Raw genomic sequence first — 18,626 nt, 5'->3', positions numbered from 1 at the left:
ATGTGTAGGGATTCTTCTATTTTTGACCAGAATCAGAGAATCCTAACAGTGCGGAAGGAGGCCATTTGGCCCATCGAGCCTACACCGACTACAATCCCACCGAGGCCCTATTCCTGTAACCCCACATATTTACCCTACTAGTCCCCATGATACGAAGGGTCAATTTAGCATGGCCCATCAACTAATCTGCACATCTTTGGACTGTGGGAGGAGCACCCTGAGGAAACCCACGCAGAACATGCAAACTCCACACACACGTGACCCAAGCCAGAATTGAACCTAGATTCCTCGCGTTATGAAGCAGCAATGCTAACCACTATTAGCAGTGGGAGGACAATGAAAAAAAGGGAAGGAGGGAGCGGATATGACCCTTTCTGGGAGTTTCAGTTTGTCTAAATTATTGAGTTCCGCAACCTGAAATATGTCTATGTGAAGTAGTGGATTCCTAACCAGTAACCTGTAGCTGGGGATACATGTATTTTACATAAAAACATCAAAAATAGAAGCAGAAGTAGACCATTTGGCCCTTCAAGCCTGCTCTGCCATTTTAATCGTGGCTGATCATCAGATTTAATATCCTGATCCCCCTTTCCCTCCCCATATCCCTTAATCCCTTTAGCCCCAAGAGCTATATCTAATTTCTTCCTGTAGTTAGACAATGTTTTGGCCTCAATTACATTCTGTGGTAGTGAATTCCACACATTTCTCCTCACCTCAGTTTCAAAAGGTTTATCCCTTATTCTCAAAGTGTAACGCCTAGTTCTGGATTCCACCACCATTAGGAGCAGTCTTCCCGAATCTACTCTGTCTAACGCTGTTAGAATTTTATAAGTTACTATGGGATCCCCTCTATCCTTACGTGACCAGACTTGGCCTAACAAATAACCAGAGCCACTTCTGCTCGCAGTTTCTTGAGTCACAGTTTTGACACTAAAAGTGAGGCTTCAAGTTGAAATCAGATAGTGCTGGAAAACCTCAGCAGGTCTGGCAGCATTAGTGGAGAGAGAAATAGTTAACAGGAAGAACGTGGCAATTCTTAGCAATCCTGGGGCTGAAGATGGGAGGTGACCCTGCATTGACGGGCAGTGGGACCCACAGTGCCAACAGTGTTCAATTAACAGGCCACCATTGGGACTGCTGTCCAGTTGAGACTCGCCTCCAAGATCTGTTGGTTCAATCAGAGGATGAGCAGATTGGGGAAGGTGACGGAGCAGATTTGTGAAGTACCGGCAGCGCTATTGCTATGACAGCAGCATTCCCAAATAAGATTGGTTAATAATTTCTCACCAGCCTGTGACAGAGCAGTAGATTACCATGTGATGCGATCAAAACAAAATGGTGGATCCACCATTGATCATGGAGCATCCAGAAGGGAGAGATATCAAACTGTCCACATCTCACTCTCTCCCCCACCCCCGTCAGTTTTCACTCTCCAACTTACCATGTTTTATTTTATTCATTTGTGGGATATGGGTGTCGCTGGCTGGCCCAGCATTCATTGCGCACCCTTAATTGTGCCATTCTTTGACCAGTTCAGAGGATGTTTAAGAATCAGCCGCATTGCTGTGGGTCTGGAGTCACGTGTTGGCCAGAGCAGCTTAAGATAGCCGATTTCCTTCCCTGAAGGACATCAATGAACCAAATGGGCTCACAGTGAACCAGAGTTGTCTTCCTGATCCTTGACACCAATTAAATATAGCTCCATTGGCCTGTTAGTGGACATCCATACTGTTACACACCGCTAATAAAATGGCATAGTGGTGGGATATTAGCTGTCCCCTCTCGCTGCCTCTCTGCCGTGTAATTCCTTGCCAGCACTCCCAGTTCCATCCCAAAGGGACCAAAAATCTCAGCCCCAACACATCAGCTCAATGACCTTGCATCAGAACTGGTTTTGGGAAGCGTTATTCAATTTTACTTACGTTTCAGGCTAGCTAACTTTTCAGCAAATGCTATTTTCTTTCAAGTTGCACATAGTTTTACAGGAGTATCCTTCTCTTATGTCTGTACAGGTTTGAATGATTTAGTGGCTGTCTATCATACTGTCCGTCAAAACCTACAGGCTGCTACATTCTTCTTCCTTCTCATTCCTCAGTGCCAGTCAAACTCCATTGTACACCTACTTTCCTCTCAGTTAATCAGTCAATCTTGGGAGCTCAGATTTGACAATACTGCCAGCTATTTTTGTCACATTCAGCTCAGTGCATGCTGGATCATTTCAAGCACTGTGCATCAATGTATCACCAAAAGCCACCTCCATGTCTTTTGTCCTGACTGTCCAAAGATGCGCCACAATGTACTTATAAGATAACATCCTGTGGTTTGATAATCCAGACACAAACAGTGGCTTGGTAGTACAGAGCATGAAAAGAGAAACATGTTGCAGAAGCTTTTCATCTTGCACCCATCAGGACAAATGCAAGAATGCCAAATTTCAAATGATCATAACATTTTATACCGCAGGAGAAAAAGATGCTGATTGTTTTTTTAATTCGTTCTTGGGACATGGGCAGCATTTATTGCCCATCCCTAGTTGCCCTTAGAGGGCAGTTGAGAGTCAATCACATTGCTGTGGATCTGGAGTCACGTGTAAGCCAGACTGGGTAAGGACGGCAGATTTCCTTTCCTAAAAGACATTAGTGAACCAGATGGGCCTTTCCAACAATGGTCATTAGTAGATGCGAAATTCCAGGTATTTTTATTGAATTCAAATTCCACCATCTGCTGTGGTGGGATTTGAACCCAAGTCCCCAGAACTTTAGCTGAGTTTCTGAATTAATGGTCTCACGACAGTAGCATTGGGTCATCGCCTCCCAAATGAATTATAATTGGCCATACTGTAGAGGCACTGTCATGGAGAAAACAGTAACCGTAGGTTTCCCAAGCTCCAGGGTAATTAAAAAAAGATGCGAGGCTTAAGCATAAGTAATCAACTGATGCCATGATGTAGCTCATATGTGTTTGCGAGAAGCGATGCACATTCATATGAAGGAACTTGCAGTCTGCAAACAAAAGGAATCGATCCAAGTTTTGCACTTTTTTGAATTACCCAGGGGGTTGGGAAGCCGGTAGTTTCCCCCATCCCAATGGCAATGCCTTAGCTCAGAATCAACTTTCCAACCAATCAGCACCTTTTTCTGCTGTAGAGTAAATGTTTGTCATTGTTCAAAAATTTGACTCTTCTGATGAGTGCAAGACGTAAAACTTTGGCAGCACGTCTTTCTTACCAACAAAATCCAATGATACGCACTTGTGTGAGATCTTTTTACGGGCTTGCATGTTTAATTTTAATTGATTCTTTCTCCACGCAGGGAAGCTACAAGAGCAGCCACCCAATAAAAACACACGGTGCACTTAATCACAGGCACTTACTCTATGAGCGCTGGGCTCGTTGGGGAATGTGGTACAAGTACCAGCCATTAGATCTCATCAGGTAGGAATATTGCCTGTATGTACATCGTAACTCTCCCTCTTTCTTCCAACTTAATTCTGAAGGCTACAGCATTTATTCATTATAATTGCCATGTTATTAATGTTAATCATAAATATTTGCTTATTTAGGTTTCACAATCCCATTTCTGGAGCCTCATATCTCCTGAGCTTTTAATTTGCTGTAATGATTATCTGAAATACTTTAAAGTTGTTGTAATTTGCGGGTCTGCTGAAATAGCAATATGGAACTCTGTGAGTTCAAGTTTAATTGCAAAATGTGTAATTTGAAAAAACAAATACTTAAACAAGAGTGCTGAATATATTTATTCTTCAACCTTAATTGATCAGAAGCAAGTGCCAAGGTGTAAATGAACAGTAAATTGCATTACCCATTTTTGATTACTTGTCCATCATTCATATTTTGGCCACAACATTAGTTTCATTCTGTTCTCAAATGAATTGATTTGATTTGATCTATTATTGTCACATATTAACATACAGTGAAAAGTATCGTTTCTTGCTATACAGATAAAGCATACCATTCATAGAGAAGGAAAGGAGAGAGTGCAGAATGCAATGTTACAGTCATAGCTAGGGTGTAGAGAAAGATCATCTTAATGTGAGGGACATTCATTCAAAAGTCTGATGGCAGCAAGAAAGAAGCTGTTCTTGAGTCGGTTGGTACATGACCTTAGACTTTTGTATCTTTTTCCTGAAGGAAGCAGGTGGAAGAGAGAATGTCCGGGGTGCGTAAGGTCCTTAGTTATGCTGGCAGCTTTGCCAAGGCAGCGGGAAGTGTCAGCAGTGTCAACGGATGGGAGGCTGGTTTGTGTTATGGACTGGGCTTCATTTATGACCTTTTGTAGTTTCTTACGGCCTGGAATGTTCCCTGTATTCAGATGCAGAGGAGTGAAGATCATGAGAAACTGGCCTAGGGTCTTGTCCAGTTAATTGCAATGAGCTGCCGGCACTGGACATATTTTCACTGGCAGTGTCACTAACTGGAGCATTGGGCGGCACGGTAGCACAGTGGTTAGCACTGCTGCTTCACAGTGCCAGGGATCTGGGTTTGATTCCCGGCTTGTGTCACTGTGTGGAGTTGGCACATTCTCCTCGTGTCTGCGTGGGTTCCCTCCGGGTGTTCTAGTTTCTTGCCACAGTCCAAAGATTTGCAGGTTAGGTTGATTGGCCATGGTAAAAATTGCCACTTAGTGTCCTGAGATGTGTAGGTTAGAGGAATTAGTGGGTAAATATGTAGTTGAGAGTCAACCACATTGCTGTGGCCTTGGAGTCACATGTAGGCCAGGCCGGGTAAGGATGGCAGATTTCCTTCCCTAAAGGACAATAGTGAACCAAATGGATTTTTCCACCAATTGACAATGATTTCATGGCCATCAATAGCTTCTTAATTCCAGAATTTATTGAATTCAAATTCCACCATCTGCCATGGTGGGATTGGAGCCCAGAATATTAGCTGAGCCTCTGGATTAATTGTCAATCGAAAATACTACGAAGCCATTGCCTCCCCATTCTCCTACATACCCATATCTAGCATACCGTTAAATGTATTAAAGAATGGTTGCAGCATGGACGGAGGTCATCTTGATTCGTGTCTGTGCCAACCCTCTGCACAGGAAATTTATTCCGTCCCAGTGCCCGTCCCTTTCCCCATATCCTTGCAACATATTCCCCTCTGATGCTTATGCAGTTCCCTTCTGAAAAGCACAATTAATCATTCTGCATCCAGCACAGACTCTCAGGCATGGACCTAACCATTCACTGTGTAAAAAAAATGCTCTCCATGTCCCTTTGATTCTTTAGCCAAGCGCAGTAAAGTGATTACTGAGAAGTATCACAGTCATTCATTTCATTACAATTCTGGAGAGCATTGCTGTGCACAAATTGGCTGCTCTATTTTCCATTTTGTTACAGTGATCGCATGTCTGAAGCAATCTATGTCCTGTACAGGACTCTGGGACATCCTGAAGATACATAGATGCTTTTTAAATACCGTGTCATTCTTTCCACTTAAAGGGTGGACAGAGTTAGGATAGATAGTTTAATGAGCTAGAAAACAAGACCAAATCTTACTTTTAAAATATTTTTTGGATGATTTTGGGCAGCTTGGCTAACTTGCCTTGAAATCATTGTTCACTTCCCAATTTTTATAAAGGTTTGTTATTTGAGATTTTCAATTTTTTGGTACACGATGTCACAGCAATTAGTACTGCTGCCCCACGGCGCCAGGGACCCGGGTTCAATTCCCAGCTTGGGTCACTGTGTGTAGAGTTTGCATGTTCTCCCCATGTCTGCGTGGGTTTCCTCTGGGCGCTCCAGTTTCCTCCCACAGTCCGAAAGGCTGTGCTGGTGCTGATTAGATGCATTGGCCGTGCTAAATTCTCCCTCAGTGTACCCAAACGGGTGTCAGAGTGCGGCGACTAGGGGATTTTCACAGTTAGTTCGTTGCTCTGTTAATGTAAGCCTACTTGTGACATTAATACATAAACTTTGCACGTGGTGGTAACTTCCAGTCAAACTCCATTCCTTGCCTCATTCTCTCCATTCTTTAGTCACCCTACTTTAGTCACAACACATCCTGTGACTCCTCCTCAGTAACACCACAGGAGATCATTAATAATTTTCCAAGGATGATAGCACAGGTATGCATATTTTGAAGTTGATCTGTACCCCAAAACATTCACTCTTCAGTTGTTTGAGGCTTGTAGGACTTTCTAGGAAGCTGTAGAGTTTCCATCTCTGATTAGTGTTTTACAGACTATTGTTAAAGTATTCTAAAGAAATGAAGATTCGGTGAGTTCTATAAATGGCGTATGATTGGCTCTGCCAGGTGCCAATCCAACAATATAATTGGGTGGAATCTTGTGGACTTCCCAACCACAGAAAATAGTTGAGGCAAAACATTAAAATTTTCAAGGAGCAGTTAGATATTGCAGGCAGAGGGAATCAAAGGATATAGAGGGAAGGTGGGATCAGGTTTTTGAAGTCAAATTTCATTCAAATTACTTAGCATGGAAATGCAGTTTCTTTGTCAGTTCTGGGGAGTGTTTGGGGACATTTCAACTTAAACCTTGTGGGACTGAGTAATTTTACCAGAACAACTTGACTTAAAGGGAGCAAACTAGAAAAATGATAGTGGGATTTCAAGTGTAAGTTATGCCCAGTGGAAATTGAGCTTCTGGTTAAACAAATATTGCAGTGGGAGCTGGCCCCACCCACAGAACTGTCCACAACTCCAAATTGAATTAATTAGCATGCTAAGTTTGCACTAATTGCACTCTTAAAATTGAAATGCTTTATTAAGGCTCCAGGGCATCATTTAACAAAATTAACTATTAAATATTTAATTGACGAAGAAACTGACTAATGTATACCAATGAAAGCAATAAGTATCTTGTTATCTGCTAAAAACTCATCTCCTGTTATTCTGCAGCAAAGGGTCTACCAGTGTTCAAGGCAATAACAGCCAACTGTGGCCCGTAACTTGCCTATCTACCTTGCTGACGTAGGGTAGCTGTGGGATGATGCTATGAAGTGGTAAAGAGAACAACATTCTTAATTAATAACGCCATCCTAACATCAGCTCAGAGAAGAGACTGTATTTACATAACTAGAATGCAATAAAGTGCTTTGCAACCAATGGATTTTACAACCAGAATTTTTCCCTGGATTTTCTCTGTCGATGCTCCAGTGGGATTTTTACTAAATACAGGAATCAGTTGCTTACAGCAGGGTCTCACAAACGGGAATGAGATAAATGACAAGTTAATGTGATGATGTTTGAGTTTCAGATGTTGGCCACACTCTCCTATTTCTCTTTGAGTGGTGCCCCATATGAGCTATTATCGCTTCTTGTGCAAACCCAAGGTTTAAGCGATGTTAAGAACCTCACCGATGTTAAACGCGAGGATATTCCAAATCCCTGAAGGGAAACTTGGAAAGCCTGTGCCTAACTGTTTGTTTTGCAGTGTGGTAGAATGTGAGGAAAGAGGTGAATATCAGTGAGAGGGGTTCCAATCTTATTGTAATAAAATCAACAAAAGGCAACATTTATTAACCAGTAAAACCTACAAATAAGGCCGCAATAAAGGAAAAAAAACACTCAAGTGCAATAATAGCTATGCCAACTGTATACTTACATGATCCATTTCAAGCCCCTCTACTTCCCTAAACTCAAGGATAAACTGCCCCAAAACAACATCCCATAGGCTTTATCACTTAGCCAATATATCTCTTTTGGGAAATTTCTTATTGTGTAGCAATGGGTCACTTCCTGTTATGAAAGCTGCTTGAACCAATCAGATGAAAAATGATCCAGTCCCACCAGCTCACACATTGGTGGTGAAGGCAAACATTCTGATTTTGATTTGATTTATTATTGTCACGTATTGGAAAGCAGAGTGTCGTGAAAAGTATTATTTCTTGTGTGCTATACAGACAAAGTACATAGGGTACATAGAGGAGAACGAAAGGAGAGGGGGCAGAATGCAGTGTTACAGCCATAGCTAGGGTGTAGAGTAAGATCAACTTACTATATGGTAGGTCCATTCAAAAGTCTGGTGGCAGCAGCGAAGAGGCTGTTCTTGAATCAGTTGGTCCATGATCTCAGACTTTTATATCTTTTCTCTGATGGAAGAACGTAGAACATAGAACACTACATCACAAACAGGCCCTTCGGCCCACAAGTTGCGCTGATCATATCCATACCTACCAGGTCTATCTATAACTCTCAATCCCATTAAACCCTATGTACTCATCCAGAAGTCTTTTAAAAGACCCCAGTGAGTTCGCCTCTACCACCACCGACGGCAGCCGATTCCACTCACTCACCACCCTCTGAATGAAACACTTACCCCTGACATCTCCTCTGTACTTGCTTCCCAGCACCTTAAACCTGTGTCCTCTCGTAGCGACCATTTCAGTCCTGGGAAATAGCCTCCGAGAATCCACCCTATCTATTCCTCTCAACATTTTATAAACTTCTATCAGGTCGCCTCCAAACCTTCGTCTCTCCAGGGAGAAGAGCCCTAGCTCCCTCAACCTATCTTCATAAGGCATGCCTCCCAATCCAGGCAACATCCTTGTAAATATCCTCTGCACCCTCTCAATAGCTTCCACATCCTTTTTGTGGTGAAGAAGGTAGAAGAGATTGTACCCGGAGTCCTTGATTATGTTGCCTGCCTTTCTGAGACAGCAGGAACATAAGAACATAAGAAATAGGAGCAGGAGTAGGCCATCTAGCCCTTTGAGCCTGCCCCGCCATTCAATAAGATCATGGCTGATCTGTCGCTGCTCAGTTCCACTTTCCCGCTTTCTCCCCATAACCCTTAATCCCCTCCCTTATCAAAAACCCATCAACCCGCGTCTTAAAAATATTTAGCGAGGCAGCCTCCACCACTTCAACGGGCAGAGAATTCCAGAGATTCACCACCCTTTGAGTGAAGAAGTTCCTCCTCAACTCCGTTCTAAACCGCTCCCCCTTTATCTTGAGGCTGTGCCCCCTAGTCCTACTGTCTTTTTTCAGCGGGAAGAGTCTCTCCACCTCTATCCTGTCCATCCCATTCATCATCTTATACGTCTCAATGAGATCTCCCCTCATTCTTCTAAACTCTAACGAGTACAAGCCCAGTTTATTCAGCCTCTCCTCATAGCTCAACCCCCTCAACTCTGGTATCAGCCTAGTAAACCTCCTCTGCACTCCCTCCAAGGCCAAAATATCTTTGTGCAGGTGCGGCGCCCAAAACTGCACACAGTACTCCAGCTGCGGCCTCACCAATGCCCTATACAGCTGCAGCAAGACCTCCCTACTTTTATATTCAATCCCCCTCGCTATGAAGGCCAGCATCCCATTCGCCTTCCTGACCACCTGCTGCACCTGCAAGCTGGGTTTTTGCGACTCATGCACAAGGACCCCGAGGTCCCTCTGCACCGTCGCCTGCTGCAGTTTTTCGCCCCGTAAGTAATAGTCCTTCCTACCATTCTTCCTACCAAAGTGGACCACCTCACACTTGCCAACATTAAATTCCATTTGCCATTTCCTGGCCCATTCGCCCAGCCTATCTAGATCCTTCTGCAGACTCTCCACACCCTCAGCACAATTTGCCATTCCCCCAATCTTGGTGTCATCAGCAAATTTCGACACCCTACACTCGGTTCCCTCCTCCAGATCATCTATATAAATGATAAAAAGCTGAGGCCCCAGCACCGACCCCTGCGGCACTCCACTAGTCACCATCCGCCAATCCGAATAGCACCCGTTGACCCTCACTCTCTGCCTCCTATTTGACAACCAATCCTCTATCCACGCTAACACCCTACCCCCAACTCCATGTCCCTCGACCTTCTGCAATAACCTCTTGTGAGGTACTTTGTCAAACGCCTTCTGAAAATCTAGAAAGACCACATCCACCGGCTCTCCTCTATCCACCGCCCTAGACACATCCTCATAGAACTCCAGTAAATTTGTCAGACACGACTTCCCTTTAATGAAACCGTGCTGCGTCTGCTCTATCAAGCAATTCCCTTCAAGATGCCTCGCAATTTCCTCCTTAATGACAGATTCTAACATTTTACCTACCACAGACGTTAAACTAACTGGCCTATAATTCCCTGCCTTTTGCCTGGCACCCTTCTTAAACAACGGCGTAACATTAGCCGTTTTCCAATCATCCGGCACTTCCCCGGAATCCAGCGACGTTTGGAAAATAACCACCAAGGCATCCACTATCACCTCCGCCATTTCTTTCAGAGCCCTCGGATGCATTCCATCCGGTCCTGGGGACTTGTCCACAATCAGCCCCTCCAGCCTGTCGAGCACCGCCTCTCTAGTAACAGTAATGTCATTAAGACCCTCCAGTCCTACCACCTTTCCATCGCTAACACCCGGCAAATTATTCACGTCCTCCTTCGTGAAGACAGAAACAAAAAAGTTATTCAATACCTTAGCCATATCCTCATCCCCTACCACTAGGTCCCCTTTCTCATCCTCTAAAGGACCAACATTCACCCTAGCCCGCCTCTTCCTTTTTATATATTTATAAAAACTCTTGCTATCCTTTTTTATATTAAGCGCTAGCCCAGCTTCATAGTTTCTCCTACCCTTCTTTATCAACTTCTTTGTCAATCTTTGTTGACATTTAAACCTCCCCCAATCCTCTTCTCGCCCACTACTCTTAGCTACTCTAAATTCCTCCGCTTTTAATTTAACACTTTCCTTCACCTCCTTCGTTATCCACGGCTTATTACCTCTCTTCCTACTATCCTTTTTGACCATCGGAATAAATTTCCGCTGAGCACCAAGAAAGATCTCCTTAAAGATCCTCCACTGCTCCTCAACAGACCCTCCCTCCAACGCGCTCCCCCAGTCCACATTCGCCAATTCTTCTCTCATCCTACCGTACTCCCCTCTATTCAAACAGAGGACGCGTGTCCGGGGACCCACTTTCTCCTCCTCCATCTGCACCAGAAACTCCACCATACAATGATCACTCTCCCCAAGAGGATCCTTCACCACAAGGTCCCTAATTCTACCCGCCTCATTACATAGCACCAGATCCAAGATAGCTCACTCCCTCGTCGGCTCCAACACACACTGTTCGAGGAAACTATGACGTGTGATGGATTGGACTACATTCACAATCCTTTGTAGCTTCTTGCAGTCTTGGTCAGAGCAGGAGCCATACCAAGCTGTGATACATCCGGAAAGGATGCTTTCTATGGTACATCCATAAAAATGGGTGAGAGTGGGTAGCAGGCAAGCCAAATTTCCTTTGACTCCTGAGAAAGTAGAGCTGTGCTTTCTTATCTGTGGCATCTTAGCCAAGCTGTTTGACAATCACCTTATTGCCATGGGAATTTGAATTGATGCTGAATTCACTCTTACTAATCCTGATATATTGAGTCTGCAGTCACACTGCATTGATGCAAGGTAGTTCTGAGCAATTTTCTTTCCGTGTGTACAGAAAGTGGTAGTGTAACCCCAATGTCAGATCAGCCATTTGATTCCCAAGTGCACTCATATGGAAATTGTCACCTTGCGTAGATGTGACTTACATGGAACTTGCAGCACAGAAACAGAAAATTGAACCTCCTGGCTCCCACCTTCATCTCACCTTATCAGAATATCTTCAACACCAAAACAGAAAATGCCGGAAAATTCTCAGCATGCCTGACAGTATCTTTGGAGAAAGAATCATAGAAATCATGGAAACCCTGCAGTGCAGAAGGAAGCCATTTGGCCCATCAAGTCTGCACCGACAGCAATCCCACCCAGGCCCTATCCCCAAAACCCCAGGTATTTCCCCTAGCTAATCCCCCTGAAACTAAGGGAATTTAAAATGGCTAATGCACCCAGCCCAAAGAGAATAGAGCCAATGTTTCCAGTCTGCATGTCCCTTTCTCTCGCACATGTTTGCAACATCCCTTTAAAGACATCTTTGCTATTTGCCTGACTACAGACACAGGGGCCGGGGTTTATTAGTTATTGGAAAGCAAGCAAGATGCCAATGATGGCACAGAGTGCTACAGTGACAGCACATTCCACATTCTAACCAAAAGCAAAAACACTGCAGGTGTCAGAAATCTGGTGTTAAAACAGCAATAAAGATTATTTTTATGTATATTTGTTCGTGTCACAAACAGAGTTACATTAACACCGCGATGAAGTTACTGTGAAAATCCCCTAGTCGCCACACTCCAGCGCCTTTTGGGTACACTGAGGGAGAATTTAGCACAGCCAATGCACCTAACCGGCAAGGGAGGAAATGGGAGCACCCGGAGGAAGCCCACACAGACACAGGGAGAAAGTGACAGTAACTTCACTGCAGTGTTAATGTAAGCCTACTTGTGACATTAATAAATAAAACTAAGCTTTGAAAAACAGTCACCGGGGGGGGGGGGGGGGGGGGGCAGAGCCTAATCCCACCCAAGAGGCTAGCGGCGGCGTGCTGAATGGGCCACTGCGCACGCACACTGGCTTCCCCTACACCTTTCCCAGAAGGTTGGCCTCCCAATGGCTACCCTGACCCCCCCCCCACTCCCCCCCTCCCATGGCCTGCTGCGATCCCCACGCTCCCCCCCAACCACCACCATCCCCACCAATCTCTAATGCATGGTACACAGCAGTTGCCCCCGTCGCCAAACCAGCCTAGATCAAACTGTCCTGGTCTGGCTCCACAACCTCCAGAAGGCCCTGCCCCTCAGATCCATCGACACTCAGCCCCACCGTCGCTCAGTCCCACAGACCAAAAGACGTGCTGGTTAGGTGCATTGGCCTTGCTAAATTCTCCCTCAGTGTACCCGGAACAGGCGCTGGAGTGTGGCGACTAGGGGATTTTCACAGTAACTTCATTGCGGTGTTAATGTAAGCCTGCTTGTAACACTAATAAATAAACAGTAAGAAAATCTTTATTTCTGCTTTAATATCAGATTTCTGACACCTGCAGTGTTTTTGCTTTTGGTTAGAATGTGGAACGTGCTGTCACTGTAGCACTCTGTGCCATCATTGGCATCTTGCTTGCTTTCCAATAAACCTGCCTCCTTGGCAGTGCTTGGTGTCTGGTGGGCAGTGCCAGGGTGTGTTACTCAAGCAGCGCAACGTCTCTGCCTTTGATTTTTATTCCTTTGGAAATGAACGTCCAAAACTCCTTCAGAATCCCGACAGCACAGAAGGAGGCCATTCAGCCCATCGAGTCTGCACTAACTCTTCAAAAGAGCATCTTGCCCAGGCCCACCCCTCTGCCTTATCCCCATAACCCCACGAATTTACCACGGTGAATCCACCTAACCTACACATCTGGGGACACAAATGTGCAATTTAGCATGGCCTAACCTGCACATCTTTGGACCGCGGGAGGAAACTGGAGCACCTGGAGGAAACTGCGCAGACACAGAGGGAATGTACAAGCTCCACACCGACAGTTACCTGAGGCTGGAATTGAACCCGGGTCCCTGGCGCTGTGAGGCAGCAGTACTAACCACCGTGCCACCCTGGTTTGCATTCTTATGGCTTTGACAGATTTAAAAACATAACACACAATATTAAATCGTAATGTAAACTAAAAGGAAGTGGTACTGTTATGATGCAAGGCACTGCATACTCTGTACAGTGTTTGAACTTTAAATATTAAAGAATCATCAATTCTAATGTATGATATTAGATTTATCAAAATGCTGCCTCCTTACATGAAATTGTCCGATTCTTTATTCCGTTATACAAGGATGGCAACTTAATAATGGATAAGGCTTTAAGGGTATGCTTTAATTCAACTGATTAGAAAAATGAAATCACAGCGTTAGAGTACTATAAAATTAAAAATAATATCAACCTCTATCAGGTGGCAATATTAAACAAATTTATATTTACACAGCACCTATAGCTATTGCTCCATGATAGAATTGGCTTGCCTTAGCTTGTCTCAGCATGTTAAATATCAATGCAGTAATCAGCTGTATAAAGCCCGGATAACACTAATGTCACTCGCAACTGGAGTACTGTGTGCAGTTTTGGTCGCCGCATTTGCGAAAGGATATATTGGCCTTGGAGGGAGTGCAGAGAAGGTTCACTAGGCTCATACCGGAGATGAGGGGGTTAGCCTATGAAGAGAGATTGACTAGACTAGGTCTGTACTCGTTGGAGTTTAGAAGGCTGAGGGGGGATCTTATAGAGACATATAAGATAATGAAGGGGCTAGATAGGGTAGAGGTAGAGAGATTCTTCCCGCTTAGAAAGGGTAGCAGGACTAGAGGGCACAGCCTCAAAATAAAGCGGGGGGGAGGAACTTCTTCACTCAAAGGGTGGTGGGTCTCTGGAATTCTCTGCCCATTGAAGTGGTGGAGGCTACCTCACTGAATATATTTAAGTCACGGGTAGTTAGGTTTCTGATAGACGGGGGAATTAAGGGTTATGGGGAGAATGTAGGAAAGTGGAACTGATCCACTTCAGATCAGCCATGATCTTATTGAATGGCGGGGCAGGCTCGAAGGGCTAGATGGCCTACTCCTGCTCCTATTTCTTATGTTCTTATGACTTCTCGAGATTGAATAATGCTGTGTGTTTTCTCGACGCTGCAGAGCACAGGAAGCTTTGAGTATTTTGAAACGTTAATATAAGCTTGTACCGATCATCACATCCTCTCCAGCACCCTTCAGCAACACAACTTGCTGGAAGTGTGAACTGAAAACTGTGCCCTGAGGGCATCATGGAATCTTGGACATCAGTGAACATTTAACACAATGGTCCATCCCCTTAACAAATAAGATTTAAGAATTGAGAGACAGCATTTAAACAAAAAAACCTGCAATAGGAGTGCCAATTTTAGAGTTAAATCAGTGTGGAAAGAAAAACGGAATGAAAGAAAGATTTGTTTTGAGTGTAAAAGGAGTAGTGACATCACGGACGTCAGGCACGGTGGTTAGCACTGCTGCGTCACAGCACCAGGGACCCAGGTTCGATTCCCAGCTTGGGTCACTGTCTGTGTGGACTCTGCACCTTTTCCCTGTGTCGGCTTAGGTTTCCTTCGGGTGCTCCGGTTCCCTCCCACAGTCCAACAATGTGCAGGTTAGGTGGATTAACTATGATAAATCATCCCTTAGTGCCCCAAGATGTATAGATGAGGAGAATGTGTGAGGTTTATGGGGATAGGGGCTGGGTAAGATGCTTTGCCAGAGAGTTGGTGCAGATGTGATGGATTTTATGGAAAAAAAAACAAGATATAGAAAGTGTACATTCAAATTTTAACAATCTTTAACAATCTTTTTTTTATTATCTGTAAGGATGAGATTCAGTTGTTAAATTGTTCTCATTCTGGCTCGAGAGGTTGATTGGCTTTGCATTAATAATCATTAGTTTAAAAGCTGTCATGGTGTTGTTTCAATCCTAATTTTCTGTGGTCAATGTAGTGGGCATTTTTTTTAAATTTTTGATTCCACATTGGCCTTAGTGTTAAGATCAGCCACTCTCACCTCATCTCTTCAATTCAACTCTTTTATCCATGCTTGGACCACTGTAAAGGTTGAGGTTCCACCAAAGGAATCAAAAATGTATTTAGTAGGCTTACATATTAACACTGCAATGAAGTTACTGTGAAAATCCCTAGTTGCCACACTCCAGCACCTGTTCAGGTACTCTGAGGGAGAATTTAGCATGGCCAACGCGTCTAACCAGCACGTCTTTTGGACTGTTGGAGAAAACCAGTGGAAACCCACGCAGACATGGGTAGAATGTGCAGACTCCACACAGACAGTGACCCAAGCCGGGAATTGAACCCAGGTCCTTGGTATTGCGAGGCAGCAGCTAATCACTGTGTCATTGTGCCGTCTGAGCGATTGTCATGCAAAACCTTAACTGGAAACACCCAAAGGGGATTCCCCAGAGCATCTTTGGTACCCCCCTCAAATCCAGCCCCGGAGGGGGGTGGGCAGCGCTCGGAGGTTATGGCTCACCATTTTACAATACTTTTCACTCCACCAATTTGTCACAGAAGGCAGAGCTCAGGACAGTGTTAAGTAGCGCTAATAATCTTGTGCCATTCATTATAGGCGATACTTTGGCGAGAAGATTGGACTGTATTTTGCATGGCTGGGATGGTACACCGGAATGCTGATTCCTGCTGCCCTGGTCGGATTGTTTGTATTTCTTTACGGGTTATTCACAACCGAGTCCAGCCAAGTCAGGTAGGACAACATTGCAGTTCTTCCACTGGGAATGAAACAACTCAGGACTGTTTTGCAATTGCTTTTTTAACAACTGAACTCTGTGGCTAATGATCAATGTATTCAAGCACAGTGTGGTGACACTATACATTATCTCCAAAAAGCGACTTCCGAATTTACTGGGTTGATAACTGCAGTTGATTTTCTGGATGGACTAAACCCACCTTGTGATTGAGATCACAAAGACAGTTGCACATCTGCATCACCGCAAAACTATTGGAGACAATGGTCGGAATTTCACCATTTTATCTCTAAATGCCGGGTGGAAGTGGGAGAGTTTCAGATCCGTCTTTGGGGCACATTTTCAACCCCCCTGCCCCACACCCCCCACCCCAACATGCCCCATGGCTGCAAGACTTTGAGCAAAGCCTTTGATCAGTGCAAAAGCCTATGGGTGAGGTTTAATGTGCTTGAAAGCCTGCAGTGGGAGGTGCGCATGTGCAGGCCTCTGATGCTGCACATGCGCACTAGCAGTAACAGGGGTCTGACAGACATAGAGAGAGTTGTCAGGCCCCTGCTACTGCAGGCAGTCTAAAGCTGCTCTCCCCCCCCTGCAATTCCAGGGTGCCGAGATACAGCCCCCATTGAAACCTCTCAGCCCATACTGATTGTGGATCCCCTTCCCCCCCCTTTACCGATTGCGTTCCCGCTGTCCTCACCCCACCGATCACTGCTGAGTGGCAGTGCACACCCTCTCCCCATTAGCCCCACCCCCACTGGCGTCTACTCCCATTGGCCCCATCCCCCATTGGCCCCACCCCATGGCACTGACCAGTAGGCATTGCCCAGATGCCCAACAGTCTGGCACTGCTCAAGGGGCGCCCCCTTGCCCTGGGCCGCCTCAGTGGGCGTCAGTAGCCTCCAATTCCACCAAAGAGGCCAAGTTGAATGCTCTCCGTTCATGAGGAAAATCCCTATTCTTCTCCAGTGAGAACCTCTCCCAGCGAGGTCATAAAGGAAGGCGAGCCTGGATGATTGAGCGCCGGGCTTGCTCAACACATTGAAATGCTGATCTAAATAAATTTGAATACATTTCCCGTCTCTCGCCCATTTCCGGTTAGAGGCTGACTGTACCAGGAATCCTACTGTCCTAAAATAACGCCCGTCGCGAAAACCGATGGCAATCGTGCAAATCACTTTACGCCTCACGTTGCGATCACGTCGCACCCAAAAGCGGACACAACTTGATGACAAAATTCCACCCAGTCTGTCTGCAAAACTGCACCAGGAACAATTGCCTTGAAAACAGTGAATGGGGGATATTTTTAATCCCATTAACCAAGGGATCAGAGATCTCAACTAGGAATGCTGCCGTTATTTTATCAGAGATTAGTACTTGTTACCATTTATCTCATCATATTTCTCAAAGATCTATTTCCAGATGCTCTTTCTTTACTTTTTAAATCTATGTACACTCTCTGCTTCAACACTTTCTCCAACTAGCTTATTCCATGTATATTTCCCAGCGTCTGATTTACTCTTTACCTCCACCCGCTTTGATTTGCATACTCTGTACAATCTCCATCATCGAAAAAGAGCTCTATTCAAATGGACAGTCACTAACACCAGCCAAAAACTACAAACATTTAACTATTTGCATTAATATCACTTTCAAAGTGTCCTCCCCCCCACCCCCAGCCTCTGCCATTCCAGGGAAAATAGCCCTAACTTACCCAGCCTCTCCTTAAAGATCATGCCCTCAATCCAAGCAACCAGAATTAAACCAAAGTTTTATAAAGCTGCAATATGATATCCTGCACTCAGTATCCTTGGTGGATCTTCATGCTCTTAGGGATCATTTCTATAGCTTGGCCTTTTGGCTAAGATCAAGTGTAGTATTGACATGCTGTGCTTGGTTGAAGTCATTGGGTTACATTTCAGCTTCATTTGAAGAAATTTTTTAAAGTGGCATCTTGGCCTTTTGGCTAAGATGCAAATTAGATCAAGCCTTGGAGAAGGAGCTACACCTACTCAAATCAGCTTGGATCATGTAGACCAAGCCCAAGACAGGAGGTGAGAGTCCTGTCCTATCAGCTTGGATCAGGAATGTCTCAACTTGTTGGGACTCTGAGTTGGCTTTAATTTGACTTGATTGGATTGGAATAAAGTAAACAAAAGAAAAATCCCAGCCAATAAAGGTAAGCATGCCATATTCCTTGTTCATCATCTTGCCTACTCATGTGGCAATTTTTAAGGAGCTATGGACTTGAACCACAAGATCCCTCTGTACATTAGTGCTGTTCAAGGCCTGCCATTAACTCTATACTTACTCTTAACAATTGATCTCCCAAAGTGCAGCACCTTACATTCGCCTGGATAAAACTCCATCTGCCATTTCTCCACCCATATCTGCAGGTGATCTATATCCCGCTGTATCCTTTGATAACCTTCTACGCTATCCACAACTCCACCTATCATCCTCAAACTTACTAATTCACTCATCTATGTTTTCATCCAAGTAATTT

General features: G+C 44.6%; 1 protein-coding gene across 1 annotated transcript in view; it reads left to right on the top strand.

Moving 5' to 3' along the window:
- Nucleotides 1-18,626, top strand: part of ano3 (anoctamin 3) — a 181,036-nt gene that overhangs the window by 40,598 nt on the left and 121,812 nt on the right. Inside the window, exons 8-9 of the mRNA XM_080191534.1 lie at nucleotides 3,312-3,433; nucleotides 15,988-16,122. Of these exons, the coding sequence (XP_080047660.1) occupies nucleotides 3,312-3,433; nucleotides 15,988-16,122 (257 nt within the window). The remainder of the gene's footprint in view (nucleotides 1-3,311; nucleotides 3,434-15,987; nucleotides 16,123-18,626) is intronic.

This window comes from Carcharhinus amblyrhynchos, chromosome 6 (assembly GCF_965287045.1).
Source record: "Carcharhinus amblyrhynchos chromosome 6, sCarAmb.v2.hapA, whole genome shotgun sequence".
In the NCBI taxonomy this organism is placed as follows: domain Eukaryota; kingdom Metazoa; phylum Chordata; class Chondrichthyes; order Carcharhiniformes; family Carcharhinidae; genus Carcharhinus; species Carcharhinus amblyrhynchos.
Note: the sequence above shows the minus strand (reverse complement) of the source record. Positions and strands in the feature narration are given on the sequence as shown.